At 37.7% G+C, this 12603-nt stretch overlaps 1 protein-coding gene across 1 annotated transcript in view; it reads left to right on the top strand.

Annotated features, from left to right (window-relative positions):
- The first annotated feature begins 1118 nt into the window (after positions 1-1118).
- The window catches only part of MS3_00003108 (uncharacterized protein), a 29329-nt gene continuing 17844 nt past the window's right edge, over positions 1119-12603 (top strand). The window contains exons 1-3 of the mRNA XM_051210809.1: positions 1119-1285; positions 4517-4745; positions 7505-7777. Coding sequence (XP_051070830.1) covers positions 4529-4745; positions 7505-7777 — 490 coding nt within the window. The 5' untranslated portion in view covers positions 1119-1285; positions 4517-4528. The remainder of the gene's footprint in view (positions 1286-4516; positions 4746-7504; positions 7778-12603) is intronic.

Below are 12603 nucleotides of genomic sequence, written 5' to 3'. Positions count from 1 at the left end.
CACAAATCATATCAGCATCTTATGGTGGACCACACAATATATGATTTCAAAAACAGTAACAGATTTATTAAGTACAAACAGTAATATATATCAGTTAAACGTTATAAACACAATAAAAACTAGAGACGTTACTTATTCCGGCTGACTTGTGCGCGTTCAGGTTGAGTTTGGTACCAAAATCCACAATTATATATGATTGAAGATTCCAGTGAGATTGATGTCCTTCCAGTGATATAACCAAACGTGGAATATGGTATAATTTGGTTGTAATCTATAAATTTAGACGGTAGTTGATTTAGAGTTCAGTTAACACAATCATGAGCAATGGAGAACAAGAGGTATGTGTATAGCAGTGTATTTGTTAGTAGATAACAGCGTGTGTCATGCTATGAGTGTAATACGACGGAAGAAAGTGTGTTCAAGGTCATACATTTAAACAACTCGTACAATCATTTAGTGGTAAATGTACAGGCTATGAAAAACTAACAGAATAAATACAACTAACATCAAAAACTATTTACAAAATAAGCTTACCATGCATATCTCCACATAGCTCCCCCAGAGTGTCCGGAGGTAACACTGGTTAAAATAGCAAAAAAATTGTGAGAGTATGGTATATACATGTGTAAAGTAATATTTACGATAATAACCAAAAAGAAAAAAACGTGGAGATGGGTATGACATGCACGTTAGTAACATACAATGTGATAGTGTGCGAGGTAGCATGAATGTAGCGTACCACAACAAAAATTTGAGAATACGGTCATTCAATGTCTCGTTTGTTAAAAATAATAACGTGCAAAACTGTTAATAAACCCACAAAAAATTTGGATTATTTAATTTTTATATACAATTATTAAATAATTAACTAGAATTTACCCGTTCAATATTGTGACTATTTTTAAAAAAAACACGTGATAAAACGAGTAATTGTGAAAAAATGTGATTAATTATATACACGTAAGAAAAGAAGAAAAAATAGTAGATTTTATCGAGAAATTGAGTGAATTAAGCAGTGTGAGGTTGTCATGCCTATCTCCACAATCTGATGAAATCAACAAACCATTTGAATATGTTGAATTTTTCTTGTTTTACCGCATCCAAACTCCCTGGTAGTTGGTTTATTAGATTGATGACATTTCGAAAATGGTCGCTATTCCACATTTAAATATTTGACACGGACTGTATTTGGTCGAACAGACATTCGATGTAGATGAGTTTTTGCATCATTTACGTTCTGGTTTTCAGTCCTCATTATTTTCAAGGAAGATAAGGTTGCAAATTGGTATGTAGTTTGTGTCATAAAATGTCTACATTAATGAAGAAATATTTGTCAAGTAGTTATATTATCATTTTATGTTTAACGTAAAAGGTGCACTAAATTCATCTTGATGCTAAGGATCCTCCATATTTTTCAGAATTATTGAGTACATCTACTCAACAGTATTGATGTAGCAGATCAGTACAGTAGTGCGAAATTGAGACAGTCTCTCAGTCTTAGGTGAAATGATGCAAAGGAAGATTGTTAAGTGGGTTTCTTTAGCTGTCAGATGATTTTTATGTTAGTGAAGTGTTTTTTTCAAACTGCTGTATGTATTGTCGGTTTTGCAATCTCAACGTTTGGAAGGCAACAAGGAAATCGCTAGTTTTTGAGAAAAGTATATATTTTCGGGAAGGTAAAAGTGTTAATTTTGTGACGTATTTTACTTGGATGAGAAAATTGCTCACTACCTGCATCGGTCTGGGGAAAAGGCAAAGTTTTGATGCACTGTCGCCTATATTAATACCGGATACTTAAAAATTTTCCGTCATTTACCCCTTTTTGTTGCTTGGGATGACTGATTCCCATTGATGTTCTAGAAGTTTATACAACAAATGAAAAACCAGTTTCATTTGTCGCTGCTTTAAATGAGACAACAATTTATAGACGACCTTTGAGCAAGCAAATTAGTGAATGAATTTCTCTCCAAAGTTCAAGACCTGCTATCTTAAATGTGTCTGGTTCGTCTCGCCTCATCACTAATTTTACAGGTACTCAACTCCAACAACTGTTTATAAGAAGAATCATTCTTGTAGGGGTAGTCATATTACAACTTTACTGCATGCAGTTAAGAATGCAATCTTCTCTGCTTGCGGTGCATGCAAACATTTGAATTTGTTCGTTAACACTAATTAATTTACTTCAAGTAAATACGGTGAATGGCTTAAGATTGTACTCGATTGTACTGTTCCCCATGACAGCAGTTCACCATCTACTCTCCATATTAGTTTGTCGTTAAGGGAGTTTACCAGTATTTATTATCTTTGTTATGACCACGTATACACCAACTTACTTCCTAACGCCCGTTTCTTGTTTCGGTACCGTTCCAGGTCTTGTGATATTCAGTGGGCGTTACCCTAGCCAGGTTGCCTAGTGTTATCATTGATCCCCTAGTATTTCATCTTGATACGGATTCTTCATTGTAGGAATTTATTAAGTTCCTTACTAAATCATATAAATGGGACGTATTCCTACCTATTGTTGCAACCTGATCTTGTAGTGTTCTCGAAGCTCGAGTGACAAAGATAAAAAACGTGTGGTTACGTAGCTAAAAGTTATTCACTTTCATGTGACGTAAAATTTCACCATAGAATATCATTTTCGTTTCTGAATTTCATCACTACCTAAATGAGTTTCGTTATAGTTCCTCGAGGTTGATGTTATAAAATAATTTCTCCTTGAAAGGTGCTACCTAGACACTAATGTCATGCTTTACTTATAGTATAAAGCTGGTTTCAAATTCCTGTCATATAAGACAATCTTAACTTGGATATACTAGGCAGGTTTCATAGAATCTCACTTGATAAAAAATGTCTCTAAGCATACATGTATTCTTGGTAATGTAATTTACGCTTTTTTGACTAACTGAGGGTTATAGCTTAACATCTACCAGATATGTTTCCATTATTGCCTCAATTGCTAAAACTGCGTATTTTGTTGTTTAAACCTTAAGAAACTGGAAAGTTTTTAAATCTCGATGGAATATAAATGAGATTTCTTAAGGAAATTGTGGGATTCTTTCACTACTTTTTAGTACTAATTATTTCTAAGGTTTGCTTCTACTAGGAAAAAACTGAGCAGAATGGTACCATGTAATCCCTTTTATAAAAACTATAATGCTTCTTATTCTTGCTAAAAAGATGGGTTGTAATTTTATTGGTAATCGTGTTCCGTCAAAACAGTATCGTTTATGCATAATAACGGCATATATTTCCTGAGTTCCACTTACGGCTTTAAGGATCTCCAAAACTACTTTGATTTTAAAGTCGTTCGAAAAGCTCGCTTGGCTTTTGCCAACTTGCGTCACCTTTGGCGAAGGCGAGATATCCGTTTATCAATAAGAGGATAGGTATACTGCGCGGCAGTCCGTTCTGTTTTAATTTACGGCAGCGAAACATGGCCATTAAGAGTAGAAGACACTCGTAAGCTATTAGTATTTGACCACAGATGCCTTAGAAATATTGCTGGCATCTGCTGGGATCACCGGGTAAGTAATAGTGAGGTTATACGCGTGGTATTAGGGAATGATGGTAAATCAGTTGATGAGGTAATGAATCTTCATCGACTGAGATGGTTGGGCCACGTGTTACGTATGCCTGAACACCGACTACCACGACGTGCAATGCTATCCGGTATTGGAGATGGTTGGAAGAAAGTTAGGGGCGGCCAAACCAAAACGTGGCATCAGTGCTTGAAGACACTAACTTCTAGTCTGAGCCATGTTGGTAGATGCAGACTACTTGGTTGGGATCCGCGTGACTTTCGTAACCAATGGTTGGAGACTCTTGGTGACATGGCTCAGAATCGATCACAATAGCGTCGGTGTATACACTCCCTGTCTTCCCTTAAACTACGAGATTAAAATTACTTCATATCTTTCTGTCTACGAACCAATTCTTTCTTCTTGTACTATATCTCTATATGCAATCTTTCTCTTATATATTACCACCTTTGACCTAACCACTGCTATGAATCCGGTGTTCATCTTGTTGTGCTGATGCTGTATGGCAACCTGGACCGATGCACATATGTGCCTGGTCCTACGTTGTAGCTGACTGACTGACTGACTTAAAGTCGTTTAAACTTATGAGACATTGTCACAGAAATTTCATCGCGATGAATGGAAGTGACTAGTTGGATTGTCGATACTATGGTATATCTAAAATTGTCCAATTAGATTATTTATATCAAATAAGCACTCTATGGGGATGTTTTATCTTCTACCCAAACAGGAGGCTTTTGTCAACTATGTGTTTTTTTTTTCAAAATAATATACTTAAGCTCATTTTCCTGGGTCTTTTATAACTCATCCATCTTTATACATGTTCCTCATTGAAATTCCTATCCTCAAAATTTAATTAGTGATATACCATTTGTATTCATGCTTTGTAAACCGTCCATGTGTCTTCTACCTAAATTCTATTGAAATGTTACAGGTCCAATGGCTTTTTTCAGACTTGTTAGTTATTTTCCTAGGCCATCTTAATAATGGAAAATGTGCGATTTACAAAACTAGAGAAGCAAAGAGAACTTCTTCGCAACAAACAAAGGCAAAAGTATGCACACCAAGTGTTGTCACTTCAAAAACGTACAGAAAGTGCTGGTATCAGTAGTTGTAAAGCTAATAACTGGAGAGAAAACAAATCATCAAGTCAATCGGCTTTAGGTTTCCCAATAAAAGGTAGAACTGGTGAAAATTATTATGGTAAGTCTTCTCAAACGATTGTCATTGTAAGCATTATGAAGGTTTAACCAATGTTTTGCTGTGATTTTATTCTAGTTGTTGTTGAGTGATGATTTATCTAGATTTCTTTCAGCCGCCCAAATTTTCCTCGGCATACTCTGGATGTAACATCAAAAGTTGGGCGACGATTTGGATGAGATTGAGATGTTTTATCTAATATTGTAAAATTGCTTTATATCTTTCTACCAACTGATTCTCCCTTTACTATATCCTTATATTCAATCTGTGGTGGACCAGACAGATATGAACGCGAAAAGTATTAACAAAGTTACTAAAGATCAATAGTAATATTAATATATACCAGTTAATTGTTACAAATACAATAAAAATTTGGAACGTTACTTAAATTGACCAAATGTTGCGTGTTCTGATTGTGTCCGGTATTGTAAATCCACACTTATAAATGCTTGGTGATTCTGAACGGGTTGACGAACTCTCCAGTGATATAATCCAACGTAGAATGTGGTATATTCCAATTACAGTCTGTAAATAATGATAGTATTTGATTTAGACTTCAGTTAACTCAATCACAAACGAAGATAGAACGAGGAATGTGTGAGTAGTAGTGTATTTGTTAGCCAGCAAGAGTATGTCACGCTATGTCAGTATCATAACGGAAAGTGTGTTCAAGGTCATTTACTAAAAAAACAGTTACAGTCATTTAATGTTAAATATACATACAGTGGAAGGTTGACAAAATAAATACAAATAACATTGAAAACTTTATAAAATAAGCTTGTCAGGCCTATCTCCACATAGCTCCCCCCAGAGTATCCGGAGGTAACACTGGTTATAATTTAAAAAATGTAAGGATATGATATATACATGTATACAAAAATAATATTTACAGTTATAACTAACAAAAATGTGGAGATGAGTATGATATTTAGCAGAGATGTAGAATAGCATAATAAACACACACAAAAAAAATGAAAACACTGTCATTTAATGTATTGTTTGGCTAACAATGATAATAATAATGTGCAAAACTGCTAATGACCCAAAAAAATTGAACTGTTTATTTTTGTGTACATAAATAAGTAATTAAATAGAGTTTACTCGTTTGTTATAGTGACAAAAAAAATTTTTCATAAAAAAAATAAATGTGACAAAACGAATAATTGTGGAAAAATATGATTGTGTACACTGTGAAAAGAAAAAAAAATTTGGGTGAAATTAGTAGTGTGGGACATCGGTAGGTGTTTGCTTTTTTTTTGTTTTGTTTTAATCGACGAAATGGACATAACGCTTGGGCTTGTTTATAAGTCTACCGGAGCGTGTTAAACAAGAAGACTTAGTATTAAGTTTTTTATCCTTCACTGGTTTTTCAGTCACTGGTGGGAGGGGTTGTTTGTCAACGGCGTTGTCTTTTTTTACTTGAGTAGCTTCATAGAAAGCAGGTTTTATTCTGTCTATAGAAATGGTCTGCTTGTTGCCATCTCTGTTGATGATGAAGTATTTTTGTGTGCGTTTAATTACTTTATATGGGCCTTCGTATGATTGTTTTAATGTTTTTTTAACCGCATCTACTCGGACGAAGACAAATTTGCACATCTCAAGGTTTTTATCAAGTTGGACTCGATAGTTGTGCTCATGAGGGGATATTGCTTTAATATTCTGCATCGTTTGTAATAGGCGACTTGCGAAGTGAGTAGAATCCCCGGGCGTTGTAGGTTCATAGTTGACTAGTTGACCAGGTAACGTTAGAGTTGTACCATAGACTATTTATAAAATAAGCTTGTCAGGTCTATCTCCACAAATCTTTCTTTTATACATTACTACCATTGATGTGATTACTTCTATGGATTTGGTGTTCATCTTGCTGTGCTTATGAGGTTTGGCAACTTGGACAGATCCATATATGTTCTTGGTCCTGCGTTGTAGCCGAATGAATATTTGTAATTACTAGTTAGTAAAACTCCCACTATTTCAATAAAAAGGTACGATGCTTGTATTGTGGGATCATTGATCTGGGATTAAGTTGTAGTAAGAAGTAACGACGTGACTGCTTAATAATACAATATCTGTTTATTGTAAGATAATACGGAATCAAGATTTGGGATTACGTTACATCATTTTTCATGGTGTCTGTTATTCATTGTGTGTCTTTCATTTACTCAGACTAACATTTACGCTATTTTTCGACCCGTTTGACTGTCTCTTTATTTCTTGAGTTCCTTTCAAAACATGGTGATTTTAACTGTTTTCGGGAATTTTACCTTTACAATACAAATAAACTGATTGATCGTGTTTTCAATTCACGTATTTTAATCTGCTGTGCTGAATTATAGTTATTTTTGTTAGACTACATACATTTCTTAAATTTAGTGGAAAATTACGTTTAAGTTTATCAATTACTTTTGGTTTACTAGTCTTTTAAAGAAACGATCTTTTTGTTGATTAAGTTAGTGACATTTAGCTGGAGATCGTTTATCCCAAACAGCTTCACAACATAGAATACTTCCATTCACTATTATAAAAGCGTAGACTGAACTTCCGTTATAACCTGTGGTAGAACGCGTTTTAAATTAAGTTTAATAATATTGACCAGTGCTACTATATGTCGTTTCAGTTGTCAGTCTGTTTTCCTTTTTATCTCTTCTACACTTATCAGTATAAACGACCGTGAAGTTCGATTTAAAGATCTCATCGTTTCGATTTAGTGTGGCTTTAGTCCACCTATGCTCAAATAATTATTTCACCCTGTATAAATGTTTTAGCATATGACGGTCCGCAATCATGTGATACATCAAACCCTGATGATTTTCCTACAAGTGAAGTTCAAGTTATTCATGTACTCACAAAACCTACTCCTTTGGGACAACCAAGGTTTGATCAAACAGTAAGGCGCAAACCAAACTCTGAAGCAATACAAGATAATGGAGTGGATAGTGAAGATTACAAAAGTACTGATAGTCTGAATAATCTAACCATCACACGGTCGAGTACTATGTTGTCTTCTCTTGACCAAGATACCTATCTGGCTTCTACTGGTAAGTTATTCAAATTACGCATAACTTAAAGCTTACAGTCGATGATATTGAAGTTTTTTGGGTAAAACACTTAGAAATGTGACGGAATCCAAAATAGATAAAATGACATATTTCTAATGTGGTTTCCCAGAGATTTTGTTCAATTTAAAGGTGATTTTCATTACAGGTTGATCATTTGGAGTAGATTTAGAGTACTTTGTGATATTCGAACTAAAATTTGGTACATTTCTTGGTTTTCTGTTGCACTAAATCTCTCGAGACTTAAATCAGTGAAGGTAATCAAACTAAAGCATAATTCTAACTCATAAATTCATTGATTCCTTGTTTCAATCTTTTTAGACAATAGGGTTCCTAAGTGATATAGAAAAGAATATACAATGAAGGTTTAAGACATGGCTTACAAATCATACCAACGAGACAACTTTTAGATTTAAAAACTGATCATATAAAAAACCTAGTCGTTTGTGTCTTCCCCAAGATTTTCTTAATATTCCAGTTGCCTGGTTTCTTTTCTTTTTTTCCCAACGACTGTACTCATCTTCTACAGCACCGTTACAAATAAAGTATTTTACCATTGGTTTTATCGAATAGAAAAGCTATTTATATATATATTTATTTATTTGAACACATAAATATTGGTACAAGAGGGCACCAAATATATATGCGCCACACAAAACGATGAGGATTCGAAGAGAAAAAAGAAGAACAATAACGAACAGGTTAGTGTAATAGTAATTAAAAAAAATAATAATGGGGTAAACGGGAAGGTACGATCAAAAGAAATTTTCCAGTTAAGGAAGAAACAACCATTTATTATGAAGAAAGTTAAAGAAGGTTCCAACAGGATCGCCACTGACTTCTATTCTGAGCCTTATCTGATAACGTCTCTAGCCACTGTGTTGCACCATCTCTAGGACCCCAGTCAGGGAGTCGTGAGGAACCAACAGAAGCCAGCCCTTTGCAGCTTTCTTTCATACCCCGGCACTATGTCATACATTGACCACCTCTCCGCTTTTTCCAACCAGTCCCAGAGTCGGCAAATAATGCACGACGTGGAATTCTCTGGGACGACATCCGTAGAACATGTCCAAGCCACCGAAGTCGGTGTTTCAAGATGGTGACAACAATCGAATTATCGTCTTTGCGCTCGAACACACGATCCCAGAGAACAGTCCTATCCAACGAATCGAAGGCAGCCCTGATGTCAAGAAACACTACGATTGTTGGCCTTTGATAAGTATGAAGGTGTTCTAACATTTGGCGGAGGGTGAAGATGTGATCAATACATCCTCGACCGGAACGAAAATCAGCCTGCTCCTCGCGAGCCAATCTTTCTCGGGTTTTGACCAACCTACGAAGTATGAAGGAAGCCAACAGCTTGGATGCAATCGGAAGTAGACTTATCCCCCGATAGTTGTTACAGGAACGACGTGAACCCTTCCTAAAGATAGGGACAACTATCGACTCATTCCATGACGTTGGTACACTCTCTAGCTCCCAGACCTTTGTAAACAACGTCGTCAGTTCCTTAGCCAGAAAGTCACTACCATCTTTAAAAAGGACCGGAGGTAAGTCATCTGGGCCCGGTGATTTGTAGCGCTTCAAGAGTTCCTTGAGAACTTCCGCCTCATTTGGTGGATCAGTCGTCACCGGCCATGGAGGGCAGGACAGTCCGACCGATGTTGCCGGAGCAGCAGACTACTTGAACTGCCCTTCGAAGAATTCTGCCCATCGTCCAAGACGTCGTTGGATGTCAGTGACTGGCATTCCATCATCCTCACAGATTGTTTCACTCACACCAGACTTCTTGCTGCCAGTGGCTCGGATAAGCTAGAAGAGCTTCCGGTAATTACCAGATGCAGCTGCTGCTTCCAGCTCATTAGCACGCTTCGACCACCAGGCTTCTCGGTTCTTACGCAAGCTTTGCCCAATTTCCTTACGTAACATCCTTCGTTTGTGGTCAAACTCACGGTCACACGGAGTGAAACGATGGGCTTCGATGAGTTATAAGAAGCCTGAAGAAACCTAGTGCTTACAAGCGGGACGTTTCGCGAAACCGCAAGGGGCTTTACTGGCCATTTTCATGGCGTCATGCAATTGCATCCAATGCTCACCTATACTTTCCTGTGGAATGGTAGCTAGCCTAGCAGCTAGCTCGGTTCGATACTTACTAGCAACAGAAGTTGCAACCAGCTTGCTAACATCAATCCGTTGGTGGCGGTCACTTCGTTGTCCACTGAAAAGTAAGGTGAGATTGGCAGAGACCAGGACATGATCAGAGTCCGGATAGGTACTCCAAAATGAGCGGCAGTCTTGTACACAACCACGCCAGCGGTAGCTGATCGCGATGTGATCAATCTGAGTCCAGGACTGAGATGCAGAGGGAGGACGCCAGGTGGCACGTTGGCGCTGACTGTGCCGGAAGTTAGTGCTAGCCAGAAACAGGTTGTTGTCTGTGCACAGTTGCAGTAGACGGTCCCCGTTATCTGTCCTGCGACCAACGAGTCCCCATCGGCCACCTAAACTACTCTCTTCTGTGCCTAGACGCCCGATCTGAGCATTTAAGTCTCCGGCTGGTAAAACAATATTTGTAGGACGCACTTTCTGGAGAACAGTTAACAACTGGTGGTAGAATTCATCCTTGATTGAATCCGGGCTGCAATCTGTCGAAGCACAGGCGGAGATAACGAAAAGACGTTGTTTCTCACGCCGATTTCTTCTCACTTTGATGGAACTTTCTAATCTAACAGCACATAACCGACTGTTAATGAGGATCCAGTCGATTAGTGCTGCCTCAGCTCTAGCGCTTAGTGCGACACCAACGCCAGCAAAACTGGACGAAGATGCCACAGGGTCCACGGATAGACGCACGTAAAAGAAGCTTTTTGAAGCGACAGATGGAGAGCGAATTTGTAGTACTTCACCAGAGTTTTGAGTAGGGGTCTCGGATAGACAACAGACGTCGATATTAAGACATAGCTAACCCTATCTGTTGTCCGACCTGCATAAGTGTGCGAACGTTGAAGGCAGCCAGTTTGAATGGTGCACGTGGTTTCATAAAAACTGCTTCAGTATTCGTATTTGGTGGTAGCATACAATTTTCAACCAGGCAGTGGCTCGAGAGCGTTTAGATAGAACGGAGTTTCCACCATAAGCGAGCTACTGTATTAGTCGAAAAATAAGGATACATAGAGCGGGAATGAGAGTGAATAAATGACCTAGTAAATAATAATAATAGTAATAATAATAATAATGTGAAACGTTTGACTGTTAGTCGAAGCAAGTAAAGTATTTTCCGTAACTATCGTCCTTTCATTCTGTTTGTGTGTGGGCTGTGATACTGCCCAAACCGAAGCACTTGGTTTTTTTAGGGGGCCGCACCCCGCGCCCTTTACCTTAAGATCTGACCCACAAGGCAGTGGAGCATCGTGAGGAGATGCAGTTCCATGGTAGCCGGTGACCAACGATTGGTTCATATGCCATTTGGTCCCTCAGGATACTGGAGCCCATGTGCACCATTGGTTTGGGATCCGGTTAAAGCACCGGACATTCGCTTTTTATCCTCTCATTTTCGTAAACAACACCCCCTCCACGAGAAGTCAGTGAGTAGAGTAGGACTTCCCTGGCGGAGGCTGTGTACGCGTGGCCGTGTGAGAGCATGTCGAGAGGGGGGGCGGGCCCACCCCACTCTCTGCCGTACCAGGGCATTTGGGGGCGACAAACAACATAATATTCAGGAATGTAGCACTCAAAATGTTAGTGGTTCTCCTAAATTCATTAATTAACAGTTAACATTAAAACATATAGGCTACACAATTCGAGAGACGTAGAAAAGTTAATAAATAACTTCAAAATCCAATCAGATTACTTCTTTTGTAGACGAAAAATGTTACCATTGTAATCTGAATTTGTAAGACTTCACCGAATAATTGGTAACCTTATATACAGTTTTCCTTGGATTTCCGTTATTTCCAACAAATGTATTTATCGAAATATTTGTAAAAATTCCTGAAAGCTGATAAATCACTCATCCATGTAGTTTTTGTAAAGCTTATGACACATTTAGTATTAGTGTCCCACAATAAATGCATCAACTATTTTTTTGCTCGTTATCATTATCCTTAGAATAATGTAATAGACAAGGATCTTTTCGAAACATGGAAATATCCGACAATTTCCCAGCTTTAGATGCGTTTTTTATTCTGCTTTTATTTTTAGTAATCGTTGGTTGTGTGATCGCATCGTAGTAATGAAATCAAGAAACTAGATTTTTACACAATTTTTCACGGTTTTTAAGACATTAAAATTTCTGATAATGCATGCGAATCAAATAGCTAGTCTTCAAGGCGAGTATAATCCCTTAAATTTTATAATATTATAGGAACAAAATATAAATGATTTAGGGTAAGGAATGAGAATGGAAAATAATAAGAAATATTTATGGCTAGTAGATTTGTAATTTGCTCAGGTTGTTGATAATTTTGTTCAAGAAAAACAATAAATTTGGGGTACCTAGCCTGTCGTAGTCCCTGGTGGTGTTCTCATAGCTTTCGGGTTGCCTGATCTGCCAAGGGCGATGAGACAGTGCATGATGCTACTGTTGTGTGCTAGGTTCAGAGAGAATTGCAAATCCGCCCCGTTATTGTTCCTATTCTCGACCGTAGCCGCTACCTTGACGTGGTGGTCGGGCTTGCCTATCGTGATGACCCAACCGAGCTATATTGGCTGGAACATATGTTTCTGTAGGTTCTACCATGCCAGGCAGGTCGATTGAAGACTAAAAGAAGCAACTCATAGTCTGAGGGCGAAGTTGTACTGCCGACTGT

The sequence above is a fragment of the Schistosoma haematobium genome, chromosome ZW, assembly GCF_000699445.3.
Source record: "Schistosoma haematobium chromosome ZW, whole genome shotgun sequence".
In the NCBI taxonomy this organism is placed as follows: Eukaryota; Metazoa; Platyhelminthes; class Trematoda; order Strigeidida; family Schistosomatidae; genus Schistosoma; species Schistosoma haematobium.
Note: the sequence above shows the minus strand (reverse complement) of the source record. Positions and strands in the feature narration are given on the sequence as shown.